The sequence below is a fragment of the Cherax quadricarinatus genome, chromosome 10 (genome assembly GCF_038502225.1).
Source record: "Cherax quadricarinatus isolate ZL_2023a chromosome 10, ASM3850222v1, whole genome shotgun sequence".
Taxonomy (NCBI): Eukaryota; Metazoa; Arthropoda; class Malacostraca; order Decapoda; family Parastacidae; genus Cherax; species Cherax quadricarinatus.
Window position 1 is genome coordinate 35,003,004 of NC_091301.1, and position 16,402 is coordinate 35,019,405.

A 16,402-nucleotide genomic window follows, 5' to 3' on the forward strand; every position below is an offset into this window, starting at 1 on the left:
TTACCGCTTCCCTTTCTTCGTCGACATTTAAAAGTTCCTTAAAATATTCTCGCCATCTACCCAAAACCTCCATCTCCCCATCTACTAACTCCCCTACTCTGTTTTTAACTGACAAATCCATTCATTCTCTAGGCTTCCTTAACTTGTTTAACTCACTCCAAATTTTTTTCTTATTTTCATTAAAATTTCTTGACAGTGCCTCTCCCACTCTATCATTTGCTCTCCTTTTGCACTCTCACCACTCTCTTTACCTTTCTTTTACTCTCCATATACTCTACTCTTCTTATAACACTTCTGCTTTGTAAAAACCTCTCATAAGCTACCTTTTTCTCTCTTAGCACACCCTTTACTTCATCATTCCACCAATCACTCATCCTGTCAAGTGAGTGTGAAACGGAAACGTGTAATTGTTTTACATGATGGAAGGATTGCTGGTGTCTTTTTTTCTATCTCATAAACATGCAAGATAACAGGTATATCTTGCTACTTCTACTTACTCTTCGGTGACACTACACCAAACTTTTGACCTAAAAATAAAAACTCGCATTTTTCTTTTCAGGTCACTCTGCCTTGGTGGGATACGGCTGGTTCACTGAAAATAATAATAATAATAATAATAATAATAATAATAATAATAATAATAATAATAATAACCTGATTTAAGTAGAATTGCAAAATCCCCAACTTCATGTGGTATTTCATGTATGAGGATTGCACCGGTGGTGAGTATACCAGTTTTGTAAGAGACCATGAAGGCTCCGGCTACGGCCAACCCATGAGTGAAGTTGTCAATCCCATTGGCTATTAGATTCAGGTAACCACACACCTGTAGGAGAAAACAGATTTTGTGAAGAACACTTAAGTCATACACCACTGCTAGCTGATGAATTTAGTACAGCAGTGGTTGCCTCAGTCATACACCTCACAGATTACCACAACCTCATCAAAAACTTGTACTGAGGAATGGAAAATTATGATGACGTTTCTGTCCATCCTGGACCATTGTAAATGCCAAACTGACTTGTTACTTGTTACTTGTTACAGGCTCTGGTGGTTAACACTCCCGCTTCACACGGCGAGGGCCTGGGTTCGATTCCCAGCCAGAGTAGAAACATTGGGCGTGTTTCTTTCCACCTGTTGTCTATGTTCCCCATCAGTAAAATGGGTACCTGGGTGTTAGTCGACTGGTGTGGGTCGCATCCTGGGACACTGACCTAATTTGCCCGAGATGCTCAGCATAACAAGTGGCTTTCTATGTAGTAGTATGTCATTGTTGTCAGCTAGGACTGTATACCATGTACATGTACTTGTAGTAAATAAAGATTATTATTATTATTATTATAAGGTGCAGGACAAACCGAAACTCTGTCATAAGTTCCTCTCCTCAGTGCTTGTTTTTGGTGAATTGTTCCAACCATTGTAAAATAAAATAAGATTTGTTTGGAATTTTAACCCAAAGGATTAACCCCTACAGAATAACCCAAGAAAGTCAGTGCATCATCGAGGACTGTCTGTCTTATTTCCACTGAAGTCGTTTAATCTCATCCCAGTGGCGTTGCTAGGGTTGGTGTCACCCGGGGCAGCATCTTTGGTGTCACCCCCATGAAATCCAGGGGCGGGGGGATGGGATGAGTAAACCTTAGTTACATAAGAACATAAGAAAGGAGGAACACTGCAATAGGCCTGTTGGCCCATACTACGCAGGTCCTTCACAAATCCAACCCACTAACAGAATAAACGCTACCCAAGCAATAAGCTTTGACAATTCTATTTACTCATGTGCAACTCCCACTCAAATCCAACCCCTCTCACTCATGTATTTATCCAACCTAAATTTGAAACAACCCAAGGTTTAGCTTTGATAACCCTACTAAGCAGACAATTCCACTCATCAACTACCCTATTTCCTTTCTAAATTTAAACTTATCTAATTTGAATCCATTATTGTGGGTTCTCTCTTGGAGGGATATCCTCAAAACCTTATTTATATCCCCTTTGTTAATTCCCATCTTCTACTTATACAACCCAGGATTCCAAATGGCCTGTTATCCCGGGTGTAATGGGAGCAAAATAAACACAGCAGAAAAAGTTTAGACTTATATTATCCTTCACCAATTTAGAACAGCAATATGTACACTATGTACAGTGATAAGTATAGTGCACTCCACGGTAAGCAAGGCAGAAATAGAAGCCACAAGATAGCAGACCGTGCTTCAACCAGCTCTAGAATGGGAATGACAAGGGCAGACAGGAGAGTGGTACCCACATAACCTCTGCGATTGCCAAAACCATCTTCTTATTGGCTAGAACCTGGTCACTAGTTGAACGACGGGGCCCCATCATCAACTCTTAGCAACCTGGTTCGCTGGTTGGGGGAGATAGCCTGTAAATGAGGGTGTGTACATGCGCCGAATAAAGGTTACGTACTCTTTGCATGCCACACCCCCACCCCGAGAAGGCTCAGGATTAGGCTGCCACCTCCCAGTGGTAACCGTGCCGCCATGGCACAAAATAATGGGACCGCCTTTCCTCTCCACCATCCAACTCTTAGATAGAGCTCAGCTTTTCTCGTGACCAAAAGCCAAACCCTAAACTCAGAGTGAGACAGCAGTCAGACAGGCTAGCATAGGTCCAAGATACAGGCGGACGGTAGCCCGCATCCCCTCACTAAAAAAAAAAAACCCACACCAGGGGATAAAAAAAAAGAGAGTGAAAAGGGGTTACCACAAATATAACATCCTAACCTAAATAAATAAAAATATTAGACTCTAGATAAAGAGTCTGCCAACATATTTTCTTTGCCGGCAATATATTTAATGGAAATATTATAGGGCTGCAGCCTTAGCGTCCAGCGCATAAGCCTTGTGTTGTGGTTCTTCATGGCTTGGAGATATACTAGAGGATTGTGATCACTGTAGACTGTGACCACCTGCGATGTCTGGCCCACATAAACATCGAAATGCTCCAAAGCCAGTACCAGCGCGAGGGCTTCTTTTTCAATGGTAGAGTAAGCCCTCTGATGTGGCTGGAACTTGGCTGAAAAGTATGCTACAGGCTGCAACTCCTTGTTCCCGATTTGTAATAGTACTGCCCCAACCCCAGACTCACAAGCATCAACCTGTAATGAAAAAGGTTTGGAGAAGTCTGGAGACAAGAGAATGGGTGCAGTACACAATAATCTTTTTGCTTTATTAAAAGCAGTGTTACAGTCTGAGGTCCAATTAAAGGGAACTTTGTGACTGGTAAGAGAGGTAAGAGGGGCTACAATATCTGAGAAATTCTTACAGAATCTTCTGTAAAATCCTATCATGCCTAGGAAACGTTGAAGAGATTTCCTATCATGAGGAACTGGATAATCTTTAATAGCAAGAACTTTAGCAAGTTTAGGTGCAACTTTACCACTACCTACTTCATGGCCTAGAAAAGTGACAGTGGCCTGGCCAAAGGAAGATTTAGATAAATTAACTGTTAAATGGGAACTCTTAAAGGTCTCAAAAAGAGCCTTAAGTCTAAGTAGGTGTTGATCCCAAGTATCAGACACCACAACAATATCATCTAGGTACGCTGCCGTGCCTTCAAGTCCTTTAATAGCCTGATGGATAAGTTTCTGGAATGAAGAGGGGGAATTTTTCATTCCGAAGGGGGTAACTGTGTATTGATAATGACCTCCTGGAATTACGAAGGCAGAGATTTCCTTCGCCTTATCCGTCAAAGGTACCTGATAGTAGCCTTTAAGGAGATCTAACTTGGACACAAAAGTAGCCTTACCCACAAAGTCAATTACGTCATCCAGACGAGGAAGAGGGTAAGCATCTGTAATTGTGACCTCATTCACCTTACGGTAGTCTGTACACATACGAAACCCTCCATCAGCCTTCTTCACAAGGATGCACGGTGAAGCCCATGGACTAGATGACTCCTCCACTAAACCATGCTTTAACAAAAATTCTACTTCCTGCTGAAGTAGCCTTTGCTTTTCAGGATTAGCTCTGTAGGGGGAGAGTTTAATTGGTTTAGAGTTTCCCACATCTACATCATGATAACCTAACGTACATTTTTTCGGCACATCCGAAAAAATATTAGGATATGACTGTAGAAGCTCAGTTAAATTTGTTGCTTGCGTTTCAGATAGTCCCTCCATTAAAGGGCTAGGATCCTTGAGGAGGACAGAATTTGAAAGTTTAATATTAATTTCAGAGATAGAGTGCAAAGAATCAGAGTCGTCCTCAGAGGTAGAGGACAGAGTCATTACTGGGACTTTATCTGGTGTATGGAAAATATTTTAATTGATTAATGTGGTAAGTTTTAGTTTTTGAGGTCTTATCAATGGGAGCTACCACATAATTTACATCAGATAATCTACTTACAATCTGCATAGGTCCCGTAAATCTAGCTTTCAAGGTGTGGCCAGGTATAGGTTCCTGCACCAACACCTTGTCTCCTGGATGGAAGGAGCGGAATTGTGCACTTCTGTCATACCTCTGTTTCATCTTACTTTGAGCTGTCTTTAGGTTAGCCTTGGCTAACTGACGTGCCACCTGCAACCTTGAAGACGGGTTGTAGAGTGTTGAGCTAACGTCTTCTCCCATCCATCCTTCTTTGAGCACCCGAAGAGGACCTCGTACATTGTGCCCAAAGATCAGCTCAAACGGACTATACCCTGTAGACTCTTGCACCGTCTCTCGTACTGAGAACAGCAACAAAGGTAGTGATTCATCCCAGTCTGTAGGAAAGTGCATGCAAAAAGTTCTCATCATTGTTTTTAATGTCTGATGGAATCTTTCCAAGGCGCCTTGGGACTGAGGATGATAGGCAGTGGATAAGTTGTGGATTATCCCTAACCTAGTTAATACTTCCCTAAATGCTTTGGCAGTGAAGTTAGTACCTTGATCACTTTGAATAGTTTTAGGAATGCCAAAACAAGAAATGAATTTTGTTAAAGCTTTGAGAATAGCTTTAGTATTAATACTACGCATGGGAATTGCTTCAGGATATCTGGTTACTTTATCCATAATCGTAAATAAATATTGATTTCCAGACTTTGACCTAGGTAGTGGACCTACACAATCTATAATTAAATCTGCAAAAGGTTCTCCATCAGCAGGTATAGGTTGGAGAGGTGCAGGTTTAATGGAATGTCCAGGTTTCCCTACTTGCTGACATTCTCGGCAACACCTAATATGATTCTTCACATCTTTCTTTAATTTTGGCCAATAAAATTCTTTTGTGATTCTATACAAGGTTTTTGTAATTCCTAAGTGACCTCCTAATGAAGTATTATGAGCTATATTTAATATTTGAGGTCTAAACTTGGTTGGAACCACTAACCTGTCATACAATTGCCGGCCCTCTATCTCCTTACCAGTCTCAGTGCAGATCAAATAATCGTTTTTAACTTCATACTTGACCGGATGACCCAAAGAGGATTTACCCATGGCTGCCTCAAAAGCGAATTTTAAAGAAGGGTCCTTTCGTTGTTCCTCCCGGAAGGACAGTCCCTCGGGCATGGAAACAGAGACATCTGGCAATCCTGCAACCTGGGAATAGGAAGGCTTGATCGGGGTCTGTTCACTTGATTTACGAGGCTCCGGCCGGTGTGCCTCATAAAACAACGTGGCTATTCCGAGATCGGAGTCGTCCAAGGATAGGTCAACATTCTCTCCAGACAACCCTTGGGATGTTGCCCGAGTTATGGCCAACACCGGAGAAGAATTACTCATTATAGGTTCAGGACACGCACTAACAGTAGTAATGTTATTACCCAGTAATAACATGGCATCTTTCATGGGGAATCCTTTTGAGACACCTACAGTCAAGTACCCAGTGTAATATTTGCACTGTACATAAATTTTATGCAAAGGAACAGAATATATAGCTCCTCCAAATGCTTCCAATAAAACAGAGGAATTCAAGGAAGTGTTCTCTGAAAGGGGTAATATTCCTTCTCTTACAAGTGAGCAATATGCTCCAGTATCTCTAAAGGTCTTTACTTCAGTTGTTTCTGAGTTTTCCTGAAGGGAAATAAGACTCTTGCAATAATAAGGGGCCATACCTTTTTCTACTTCTCTAGGGGACATGTTACTAGGGATATTAGAGATTTTCCCAATGGGTTGGGGTTTATGGGGGCAGTTGGGACGGATGTGACCTACTTTGTTACAGAGGAAGCAGACGACAGGCTTGCCCTTTACTCCCTGCTGACGTTGCAAATGGTGTCGTTCTGGCTGGTGTCTCTCTGGATACTGTTGTCGAGATGCACCATGAGTAGTTTGCCTCTCCGCAGGTGGACCATAAGTTGAGAAGCGTGGCTCACCAGGTGACTTAGTTGGCTGACGTAGACGTTCTCCCTCCGGCTGGCACTTCATTCTCCAAGGTTGACGATCTCTGCTCATGCCAGGCTGTTGAAAAGAGAGACGGGACCGCTCGGACAAGGAGCGGTTAGTTTCGAAGGTATCAGCCAACCTGGCTGCCTCCAATGCAGTGGTTAAGTCACGATCCTGCAGAAAGACTCGAACCTCTGGTCCCACAGACTCCAGCAGGTTATCAATCAGAATAAGCTGTACCAGCTCCTCAAAGGTAGAGACACCACTTGCTTTATACCAGCTGGTAAAAGCTTTGGTTTGCTGTCTCACAAAGTCCACTAGGGATTGACCAAGCTGCCGCCTGCTTAATTTAAAAAGCTTACGGTATTTGGCTGGGATACATGTATATGCTCCCAACACTGTGGTCTTCACTACTTGATAATCAGAAAATTCAGCGTCATTTAATACTGACGTAAATTCCTGTGCCTTACCCAATAATGCTGTATGAACCAACGATGCCCAATGCTGTTCCGGCCACCTCAAGGCTCGAGCCTGATTTTCGTAGCTTTCGAAAAATTGTTCTGGTTCGGCCTCATTGAAGCGGGGAACAAGCTGTACTACTCTCTGTAAACTAAAATTATTTACAGAATGCGAAAACTGCCTCCTTTCTCTTTCCCTATCAAGTTCTTCCCTTGCGAATGCTCTCTGTTCCCTAGTTTGCTCAAGATTGATTTTTGCCAGCTCAAGTGCCAACGACGCTGATTCACCTTGAGACAACCCAGCTGCACTATACTGACCATTTTGCTCCGTAGGTGTATCATCTTCCTCCTGCGAGAACATAGTAGTTTTTGCCCTAGCTCCCGTAGAGAGAGGAGTCTGATGTGCCATCTCTTCTTCTATAAGTTTGTCAGCAATCAGTGAACGCAGTTGCGCAGCTGTGAGAGTGCGTTTGTATTTAATGCCAATGGAACGAGCAATTTGCCAACAACGCTGTAGGGACAATTTAGGTAGGTTATGCAAAGTATATGCCGACACCAGACGTCTGACTCGTCTAGGTGGCATAAGTTATTCGCTATGCACAGTACGATTGCAGAATACCCCAACGTAACACGTTAATTTGCAGAACACGCTTAGCTATGCACAGTACGATTGCAGAATACGCATACAAGCAAAGCTGACTGCAAAATTCTCCACACCGAACAGGCTAGTAACAACTGACACAAAATTTGTAAAGCAATGCCAGACAGCTACACTGTTCTAGAAGATTGACCGTAGCGAAGCGAGCACACCGAACAAGCTAGTAGCGAGCTGTTGAACGATCACACAATAGCAAGGCTGACCATAAAGTAACTGACACGCAAAATTTGTAAAGCGTAGGCAAAGCTAATGCAATGCCAGACAGCAAGCTGCACAATGTTCCTGCTACGAGCTTCACCCTAAGCTCAACCGTTTCTCTAAGTCCAGCTCCAGCTCTCGGACAGGCTACCCATATTACAACCCAGGATTCCAAATGGCCTGTTATCCCGGGTGTAATGGGAGCAAAATAAACACAGCAGAAAAAGTTTAGACTTATATTATCCTTCACCAATTTAGAACAGCAATATGTACACTATGTACAGTGATAAGTATAGTGCACTCCACGGTAAGCAAGGCAGAAATAGAAGCCACAAGATAGCAGACCGTGCTTCAACCAGCTCTAGAATGGGAATGACAAGGGCAGACAGGAGAGTGGTACCCACATAACCTCTGCGATTGCCAAAACCATCTTCTTATTGGCTAGAACCTGGTCACTAGTTGAACGACGGGGCCCCATCATCAACTCTTAGCAACCTGGTTCGCTGGTTGGGGGAGATAGCCTGTAAATGAGGGTGTGTACATGCGCCGAATAAAGGTTACGTACTCTTTGCATGCCACAGTTTGGGTTAGTTTTCGAATCCCTAGCAACTACAATTTTGTAGTCATGTTTAGCTTTTCTTATTCACTTTATAACATCCCTCTTATTTTTTTTTTTTATTATCACACTGGCCGATTCCCACCAAGGCAGGGTGGCCCGAAAAAGAAAAACTTTCACCACCATTCACTCCATCACTGTCTTGCCAGAAGGGTGCTTTACACTACAGCTTTTAAACTGCAACATTAACACCCCTCCTTCAGAGTGCAGGCACTGTACTTCCCATCTCCAGGACTCAAGTCCAGCCTGCCAGTTTCCCTGAACCCCTTCATAAATGTTACTTTGCTCACACTCCAACAGCACATCAAGTATTAAAAACCATTTGTCTCCATTCACTCCTATCAAACACGCTCACGCATGCCTGCTGGAAGTCCAAGCCCCTCGCACACAAAACCTCTTTTACCCCCTCCCTCCAACCTTTCCTAGGCCGACCCCTACCCCGCCTTCCTTCCACTACAGACTGATACACTCTTGAAGTCACTCTGTTTCGCTCCATTCTCTCTACATGTCTGAACCACCTCAACAACCCTTCCTCAGCCCTCTGGGCAACAGTTTTGGTAATCCCGCACCTCCTCCTAACTTCCAAACTACGAATTCTCTGCATTATATTCATACCACACATTGCCCTTAGACATGACATCTCCACTGCCTCCAGCCTTCTCCTCGCTGCAACATCCCTCTTAATGTCAATATATTGATTCATAAGATGACTCTCACCTCTTTTGATGCCTGCCCAGTGACTAATGTTTAGCAATGAGAATGTTTAAGGGCCATAAACTTTATTAATGATAAAATAGATAATTGCAGTAATATTGAGGAAACAAACTCAAATACCACTTCAAGTACAGGCAACATATTCTACATTTATTCATCTTCAACAATGCAAAAAAAAAAAAAACTTGAAAAATAGAGAAAAACATTGCAATATCAGAGAAACACTAGTTCTGATTTGACCTTGAGTACAGGTAACATCTCAATGATCTTACATTTCCTTGCCTTCAATCCTGCAAAATCATCTATCACATCATCAAAATAAATTATTTTCCCTATACATGTATAGGCCTATTTGTACTCAGCAATTATATAAGAAGCTATGTAGAAATGAAGGATTTTTCTCTTATGTTGCTGCAGCACTGTTTTGGGCATAGTGTCACCTTTAGAGGTTCTATAGTGTCACCCATAGATGGTGTCACCCGGGGCAGCCCTCCCCCCTTATGATGCCACTGTCTCGTCTCTCAGGACATGACCCACACCAGTCAACTAACACCCAGGTACCTACTTACTGCTAGGTGAACAGAGGCAGCAGGTGTAAGGAAACATGCCCAACGTTATCACCTATGCCAGAGACTGAACCACGGACACACTGTGTGAGGAGACTCTTTTATGCTAACCACCGTGCTAAAAGAAGCATAAATGATGAGCTTATGTGCAAAAAAATAAAAGAAGCAATAGTTGGTGTAGCAAGTCAGTTTCGGTTAAGAAATCATGGATAAAATCAGCATTACATTTGGGATGCTTTGGAGCTCAGTCGGAGAGAGTGCATTGAAGGAGAGGTCAGAAATGAAGGGTCTACCCGCTCATTGATAAACAGGACAATCAATCAAAAGTTCTTTGATGAATGGTAGGGTGAAGGCTACGTAGGCAAAAGGAAACAGAATGGAAAAAATATTTTGGAGTTATGGTTAGTAAAAATTTTTTAAGCCAAGACAACAGTGAATAACTGTTCACTATGACAATAATACTAATACGTATCTTTATTTACTGCAAGGATATGTACATGGTATACAGGCCTACCTGACATCAATGACATACTACTATATAGAAAGCTGCTTGTTATGCAGAGCATGTCAGGTAAATTAGGTCAGTTTTGTCCCAGGATGCGACCCACACCAGTCAACTAACTCCCAGGTACCCATTTTACTGATGGGTGAACACAGACAACAGGTGTAAAGAAACATGCCCAATGTTTCTACCTTCACTGGGAATCGAACCCAGACCCTCGATAATAGAATTCCTGGCTTCATAACAAGAAGGCCTCATTTAGATAATGCTGCTTGGTTTGGGCTTCCAAATTTGCCAGATGGACACAAAAATGCTGGAAAATACACAGAACAGTATGATGAAGTTATTCCCATGTATCAAAAAACTTTCCTATGAAGATAGACTGAAGGGACTGAATTTGCACTCTGGTAAGGCTTAGAATTAGGGGGAAATATGACTGAAATGTACAAATGGAAAACAGGAATAAAGGGATATAAATAATGTGCTAAAAATATTTAACCAGGACAACATTCAACTCACAGAAAAGAATTCAAGTTTTAATGAGTGCAACAAGCTCTCAGGTAGCACCACTGAAGTGAAAACTTTGGGTAGTTTTAAAAAATGTTGGAAGGGAACATGAGTGGTGTGGCCGAATGTGAATTAGACCTGATTAGCATGGGCCAGCAGACCTACTCTGGTGTTCCCTGTTCCTATAGTCTTAAATGTTCAACAGATAGGGTAAAGGCAATTTAAGTGAATATTCAACAAAGTCTGGATTTGTTGGTAGTATGAGGGGAATATAAAATATTAAATTATTCTCTTTTAATCATTCTGGAGATATTTAAAAGGAATATTACAGAGAGGTACCTATAGAAAAAACATTCTTGAAATACATTTTCAACTGAGACCTCAGCACATCTTTTGGTACTAGCCAAGTGTGATGTAGTTCAGCGATGCTGGCCAGTCCGCTGTATAATGACTACAGAAATGTTTTAATATTATAAATTAAAACAAGGAAACTTTCTCAAGAAATAATGTAACAATGTACAACAACAACAAACATGGCTGACTCCCCCTCCAACTCCACTCCCTTCAAAGGATTCACCCATGATAACTCAGGTATAATTATTCCTGACAATATCAGGGACTACATCGTCGCTCTAGAAAGCGAAATCAAAGATATTAAAGCAACACTTGCGCGACAAGAATCCAAGATAACCAACCTCGAGAACAAGATCCAAAACCTTGAAGAGAAGATTACATCGGGAAGTGTTGACACAGAAAATACTGTAAAAGCAGCTATAGCCAGTCACACTGAGCAAATAACAACAATAAATATGAAGGTTGAAGAAGCAATCAAGGACTGGAATCAGAACATGCACACTCGATTGAATGAATACCTTGATTTCCAAGACGACAAAACTGAGCAAGATAAGTTGTCTGATGCAGTTATAATAAACAGTCCACACATTCCTAGTGAAATAACCCAAGAACAGTGCAAAGAAACTGGTATCAGGATAATACAGGACCACGTAAAAGTTATCGTGCAAAACAATGAAATCAAAGAAACACATTTGCTAGGAAAACAAGGTAGTAAACACAGTACAGTGGACCCCCGGTTAACGATTTTAATCCGTGCAAGAGGGGTAATTGTTATGCGAAATTATCGTTATGCGAATGAATTTTCCCCATAAGAAATAATGGAAATAAAATTAATCCGTGCAAGACACCCAAAAGTATGAAAAAAAAAATTTTACCACATGAAATATACATTTTCCCACACACAAAGAGAAGGATACATGCACAATAGTAGAGTAGTACATGCACAGTATATATTGTGCATGTACTAGTCTACTAAATGAAGAATAAATGACACTTACCTTTATTGAAGATGCAGCAATGACTGATGAGACACTGTGTCCTGGGAGTGCCTTTTCCTCCTGAGTACTGTAGGTCCTGTTTGGCATTTTCTTCCAGAACAGGCCTTATCACACTGTGTATGCCACTACGATTCTTAAATCTCTCAAACCAACCTTTGCTGGCTTTAAATTCACCAATATGAGCACTAGTTCCAGGCATTTTTCCCTGTTCACCTGGGTGTTAGTCGACTTGTGTGGGTTGCATCCTGGGAGATAAGATTAAGGACCCCAATGGAAATAAGTTAGACAGTCTTCGATGACACTGACTTTTTTGGGTTATCCTGGGTGGCAAATCCTCTGGGGTTAATTGTTTCTTGGTATTCTCAATAAGCCACACCAACAACGGTGCTACAGCAGCAGCAGCAGCTGACAGTGCAGCAGCAGCAGCAGCTGACAGTGCAGCAGCAGCAGCAGCTGTACCACCAATAGTAGCGATGGTTGATTGGGGTTTATTATACAACCTGGCCAGCTCGGAGACATGCACTCCACTTTCATACTTATCAATGATCTTTTTCTTCATCTCTATTGTAATTCTCACCCTTATTGCTGTAGGGTTGGCACTAGAAGCTTTCTTGGGGCCCATGGTCACTTATTTTCCAGAAAAAGCACCGAAAACACTGTAATAATACGAAATATTCCGATTGTATGCTTGGATGTTACCGCGGAGGCTGGCTGGTAAACAATGCCACCGGCGGAACATGTGAGCGCGTCTCGGAAGAAAATCGGTAAGCGGGTTTTTAAGCGGTATGTGAGGCAAAATTTTTGCAATTAAAGTAAGCGGTATGTGAAATAATCGCTATGTGATGCCATCGTTATGCGGGGGTCCACTGTATTATGATCCGACTTTATTCATATGATAAAAGAAAGGACTTAATTAAATCAGCAATTACAATGAAAAATGGAGTGTTCATCAACGAGTGTCTAACGAGAAAACGTCAAAACCTTCTGTTCAGGTTGAGAAAACTTAAACAGGAAAACAAAATACATCAATGCTTCACTCGAGATGGGAAAATACTAGTTAGAAAAACTTCAACAGGACAACAATACCATCTCAAATGAACATGATTTCTCTACCTTCCTTAGAAAAGCTGACATTTCTGTAACAGATTAGATAAGTGTCCTTAACACATATATACGTGTGGTGCATATAGTGTACATTACTATTACATTATTGTGCATTATTATTTTTTTTCTTTTACTAGCTAATACCAGCTACCTCAAATACTTTTTACTTTTTAATTGCTATTAATTGCTCATAATTTTGTGTTGCAAGTCAAATCTTACTCCAAATTAATGTTATTCATGGTTGCTACCTGTCCATTTAATTCTGTTTACCACTACTTTTTTTTAGTCCCTTTTATATTGTGTGTGCAATTAGTGTATATTCCAATTACATTATTGTGCGAGTCCCAAAACTATCTTTTGCTAGCTAGTACCAGCTACCTCATATTTCTCTACTTTTTATAGTGCAATTAATTGCTCAACTTATTATACATTAGAAATCAGATCTTACTCCCAAATCAATATTACAGTGGAACCTCAAAAATCAAACATATCACACATCGAACGTTTCGAAAATAGGACCATTTTTTCGGACAAACTGTGTCCCTATTATCGAACGCGTCCCTATTTTCGGACCACCAGGTACGGGACCTGTCTGCCGCCCGCTCTGTCCGCGTCACGCGCAGGCGCCGTGAGCAGTCTAGCTTTGTTTATGCTTGAGTGAACACTAACCTGCACTCTCATTCATGCATTTTACGATTATTTTGTTGTGTTTAGTGCATGTGGGACTGTGAAATAAGCTGCCATGGGCCCAAAGAAACTTGCTAGTAGTACCCCTGTGGTAAAGAAAGTGAGAAACACCATAGATGTGAAGAAGGAAATAATACAGAAGTATGAGAGTGGTGTGAGACTTGTTGAGCTTGCCAGGATGTATGGGAAAAACAAGTCGACCATCAGCTCTATCCTGTCAAAGAAAGAACAAATCAAGGAAGCTGATGTTGTGAAAGGTGTTAATATAGGGAGTGGATGAGGTGCCTTCTTCAAAGATTAAGGAGATTTGTGCCAAGTGGAATGATGTCCAAATGTTTGTGCAGAAGTACCACCCTGAGCAAGCTGAAACAAGCCATCTTTGCAACAAGTTCAGTGACAGAACCATGTCCCATTTTAGGGAAATGTTAAAGAGGCACCAGAAACAGAGGACTGTGGACAGTTATTTTGTGAGACAGGGGTCCAGTGACTCTCAAGCTGGTCCTAGTGGCATTAAAAGACAGAGAAGGGAAGTAACCCCAAAGAGGGCTTTACTTGAAGTCCTCATGGAGGGGCATTCTCCTTCCAAACACTAACCCCAACTCCCTCTCTCCTCCTCCCTATCTTCCAGATGCCATCACCAATCTTCAATAAAGGTAAGTAAAAATGTTATATGTATTACTATACATAATTAAAAACTATAGTATTTGTTGTATGCAAAACTGTAATTAATCTCTATAAAATGTATTTTTTGTGTGAATATTTTTGGGTTTCTGGAACGGATTAATTGTATTTCCATTATTTCTTATGGGAAATGTTGCTTCGAATTTCAGACTTTTCGAATTTAGAACTAGCTCCTGGAACGGATTAAGTTCGATTTTTGAGGTTCCACTGTATATCATAGTGACTATCTGTCCATTGAACTTTGTTTACCATTACTTAATTTAGTCCCTTATATATTTTCTCCTTTATTTTAGCTTTATATAACTACCTTAGTTCACATATTCACAATTGTTAAAATAATCAAAGTGCTATTCTCAGGGGCTAAAGTGTAATAAGTTCACTATTTTGCCATTATATTCCCAAGCTCATTTATTTATTTTTTTTTTCTCTCCTCTTGTCCATATAGTCACATTTATTAAAATACTCCAGGTGCTATTGACTACCTCAGGTGCTACTGATTTTGCTTTTAATACATTCTTTTATTATTATATTCATTAGCTCCTTTATTTTAGCTGTAAATATCTACTGTAGTTCATAAACTCACTTGTTAAAATAATTAAGGTGCCATTAGATGCATAAGTGTATAACTGAATTATCTATTCTGTAATAATCCCTTTTTCTTTCAAATTTTTACAAGTTTTAGACTAATCACAGAGTCTTAGTCATAAGTCTAGTTGTAGATTCAATACGTATAAATCTTATATAATTTTACTCAGAAAATCTAGTTTGTAAAATTACTCTCACCCTATGATTACAGGCATAGATCCTGATGGAAACTTTTTACAAAATGAATTACACGAATCAACCAGTAACTGTAATTACTACACAGCAGACCAAGCAAAGACATTACTCAGTGCAAACAATAACATAACCATCTTTAACTACAATGTCAGATCTTTGAGCAAACATTATGACCACCTCACAGCATTACTCAGTTCCCTTCATTCCAATATATCAATCATCACACTCACACAAACCTGGCTTAAGCCTGATATTACAGATTTCTATACCATTCATGGCTACATGGCCAAACACAACTGTAGAACAGACCAGCAAGGGGGAGAAACAGCTATATATTACTCAAATCAACTCTAATGTATCAATAAATCTTGCACAAGGGACGAACATGGAGAATATATCATAGCCAAATTTAAATCAAAAGACCTGCAAAACCCCCTCACAGTTATAAACATATTCATAGCACCAGTCAAACATTTATCGCTTTAGTGAAAAACTAGGAAACATGATTGCTGATGCACACATGAATAAAGACCACCTACTACCAACAGGAGATTTCAACATAAACATACTACACATATGCAACAGTTAGGTATCTTTATTTCGAAACGTTTCGCCTACACAGTAGGCTTCTTCAGTCGAGTACAGAAAAGTTGATAGAAGCAGAAGAGACTTGAAGACGATGTAATCAGTCCATCACCCTTAAAGTTTTGAGGTGGTCAGTCCCTCAGTCTGGAGAAGAGCATTGTTCCATAGTCTGAAACAATATGGAGTTGAAGTATGTATGTATAATGTTCGCCAAGACCGTAGTCCTGGCACGGGTCTCAATCTTGCGATGACCCGTCTCTGGCTCCCGAGGGAGAAAGGTTTCTACAATGATGCGACGTATGCTGCTCAAGCACTCTTCTGGTCAGTTCAACTGGTGCATCTCATAAGCGACAACACCATATGTACTCCTAACTGTGGACACTAGCGAGGAGGAGGATATGTCGTTATCACAGGTAACAGCTTGTCTGGTTCGTTGACTCCATGGTACACTAGTGTGGCCGCAGTCATCTCTGGGTCCTCTTCGGGAGGGAATATCACTCCTAGTTGCCTGCGGAGTGTCTCAGTAACTTCGCACTCCAGAAGATAGTGTGTTAGGGGCCGCTGGACAACGTGCTGACAGTACTGGCACATCTCCTCCTCAGCCTTGTCTACCATCATCTTGGCTGTGGGAAAGCCCAAACGAAGCCGATGGATGGCGGTACACTGCGCTCTGG

General features: G+C 41.1%; 1 protein-coding gene across 1 annotated transcript in view; it reads right to left on the reverse strand.

The window, feature by feature from the left end:
• Zip99C (Zinc transporter Zip99C) overlaps positions 1 to 16,402 on the reverse strand; it is a 51,712-nt gene that overhangs the window by 22,006 nt on the left and 13,304 nt on the right. The window contains exon 4 of the mRNA XM_070083825.1: positions 655 to 826. Within this exon, the coding sequence (XP_069939926.1) occupies positions 655 to 826 (172 nt within the window). The remainder of the gene's footprint in view (positions 1 to 654; positions 827 to 16,402) is intronic.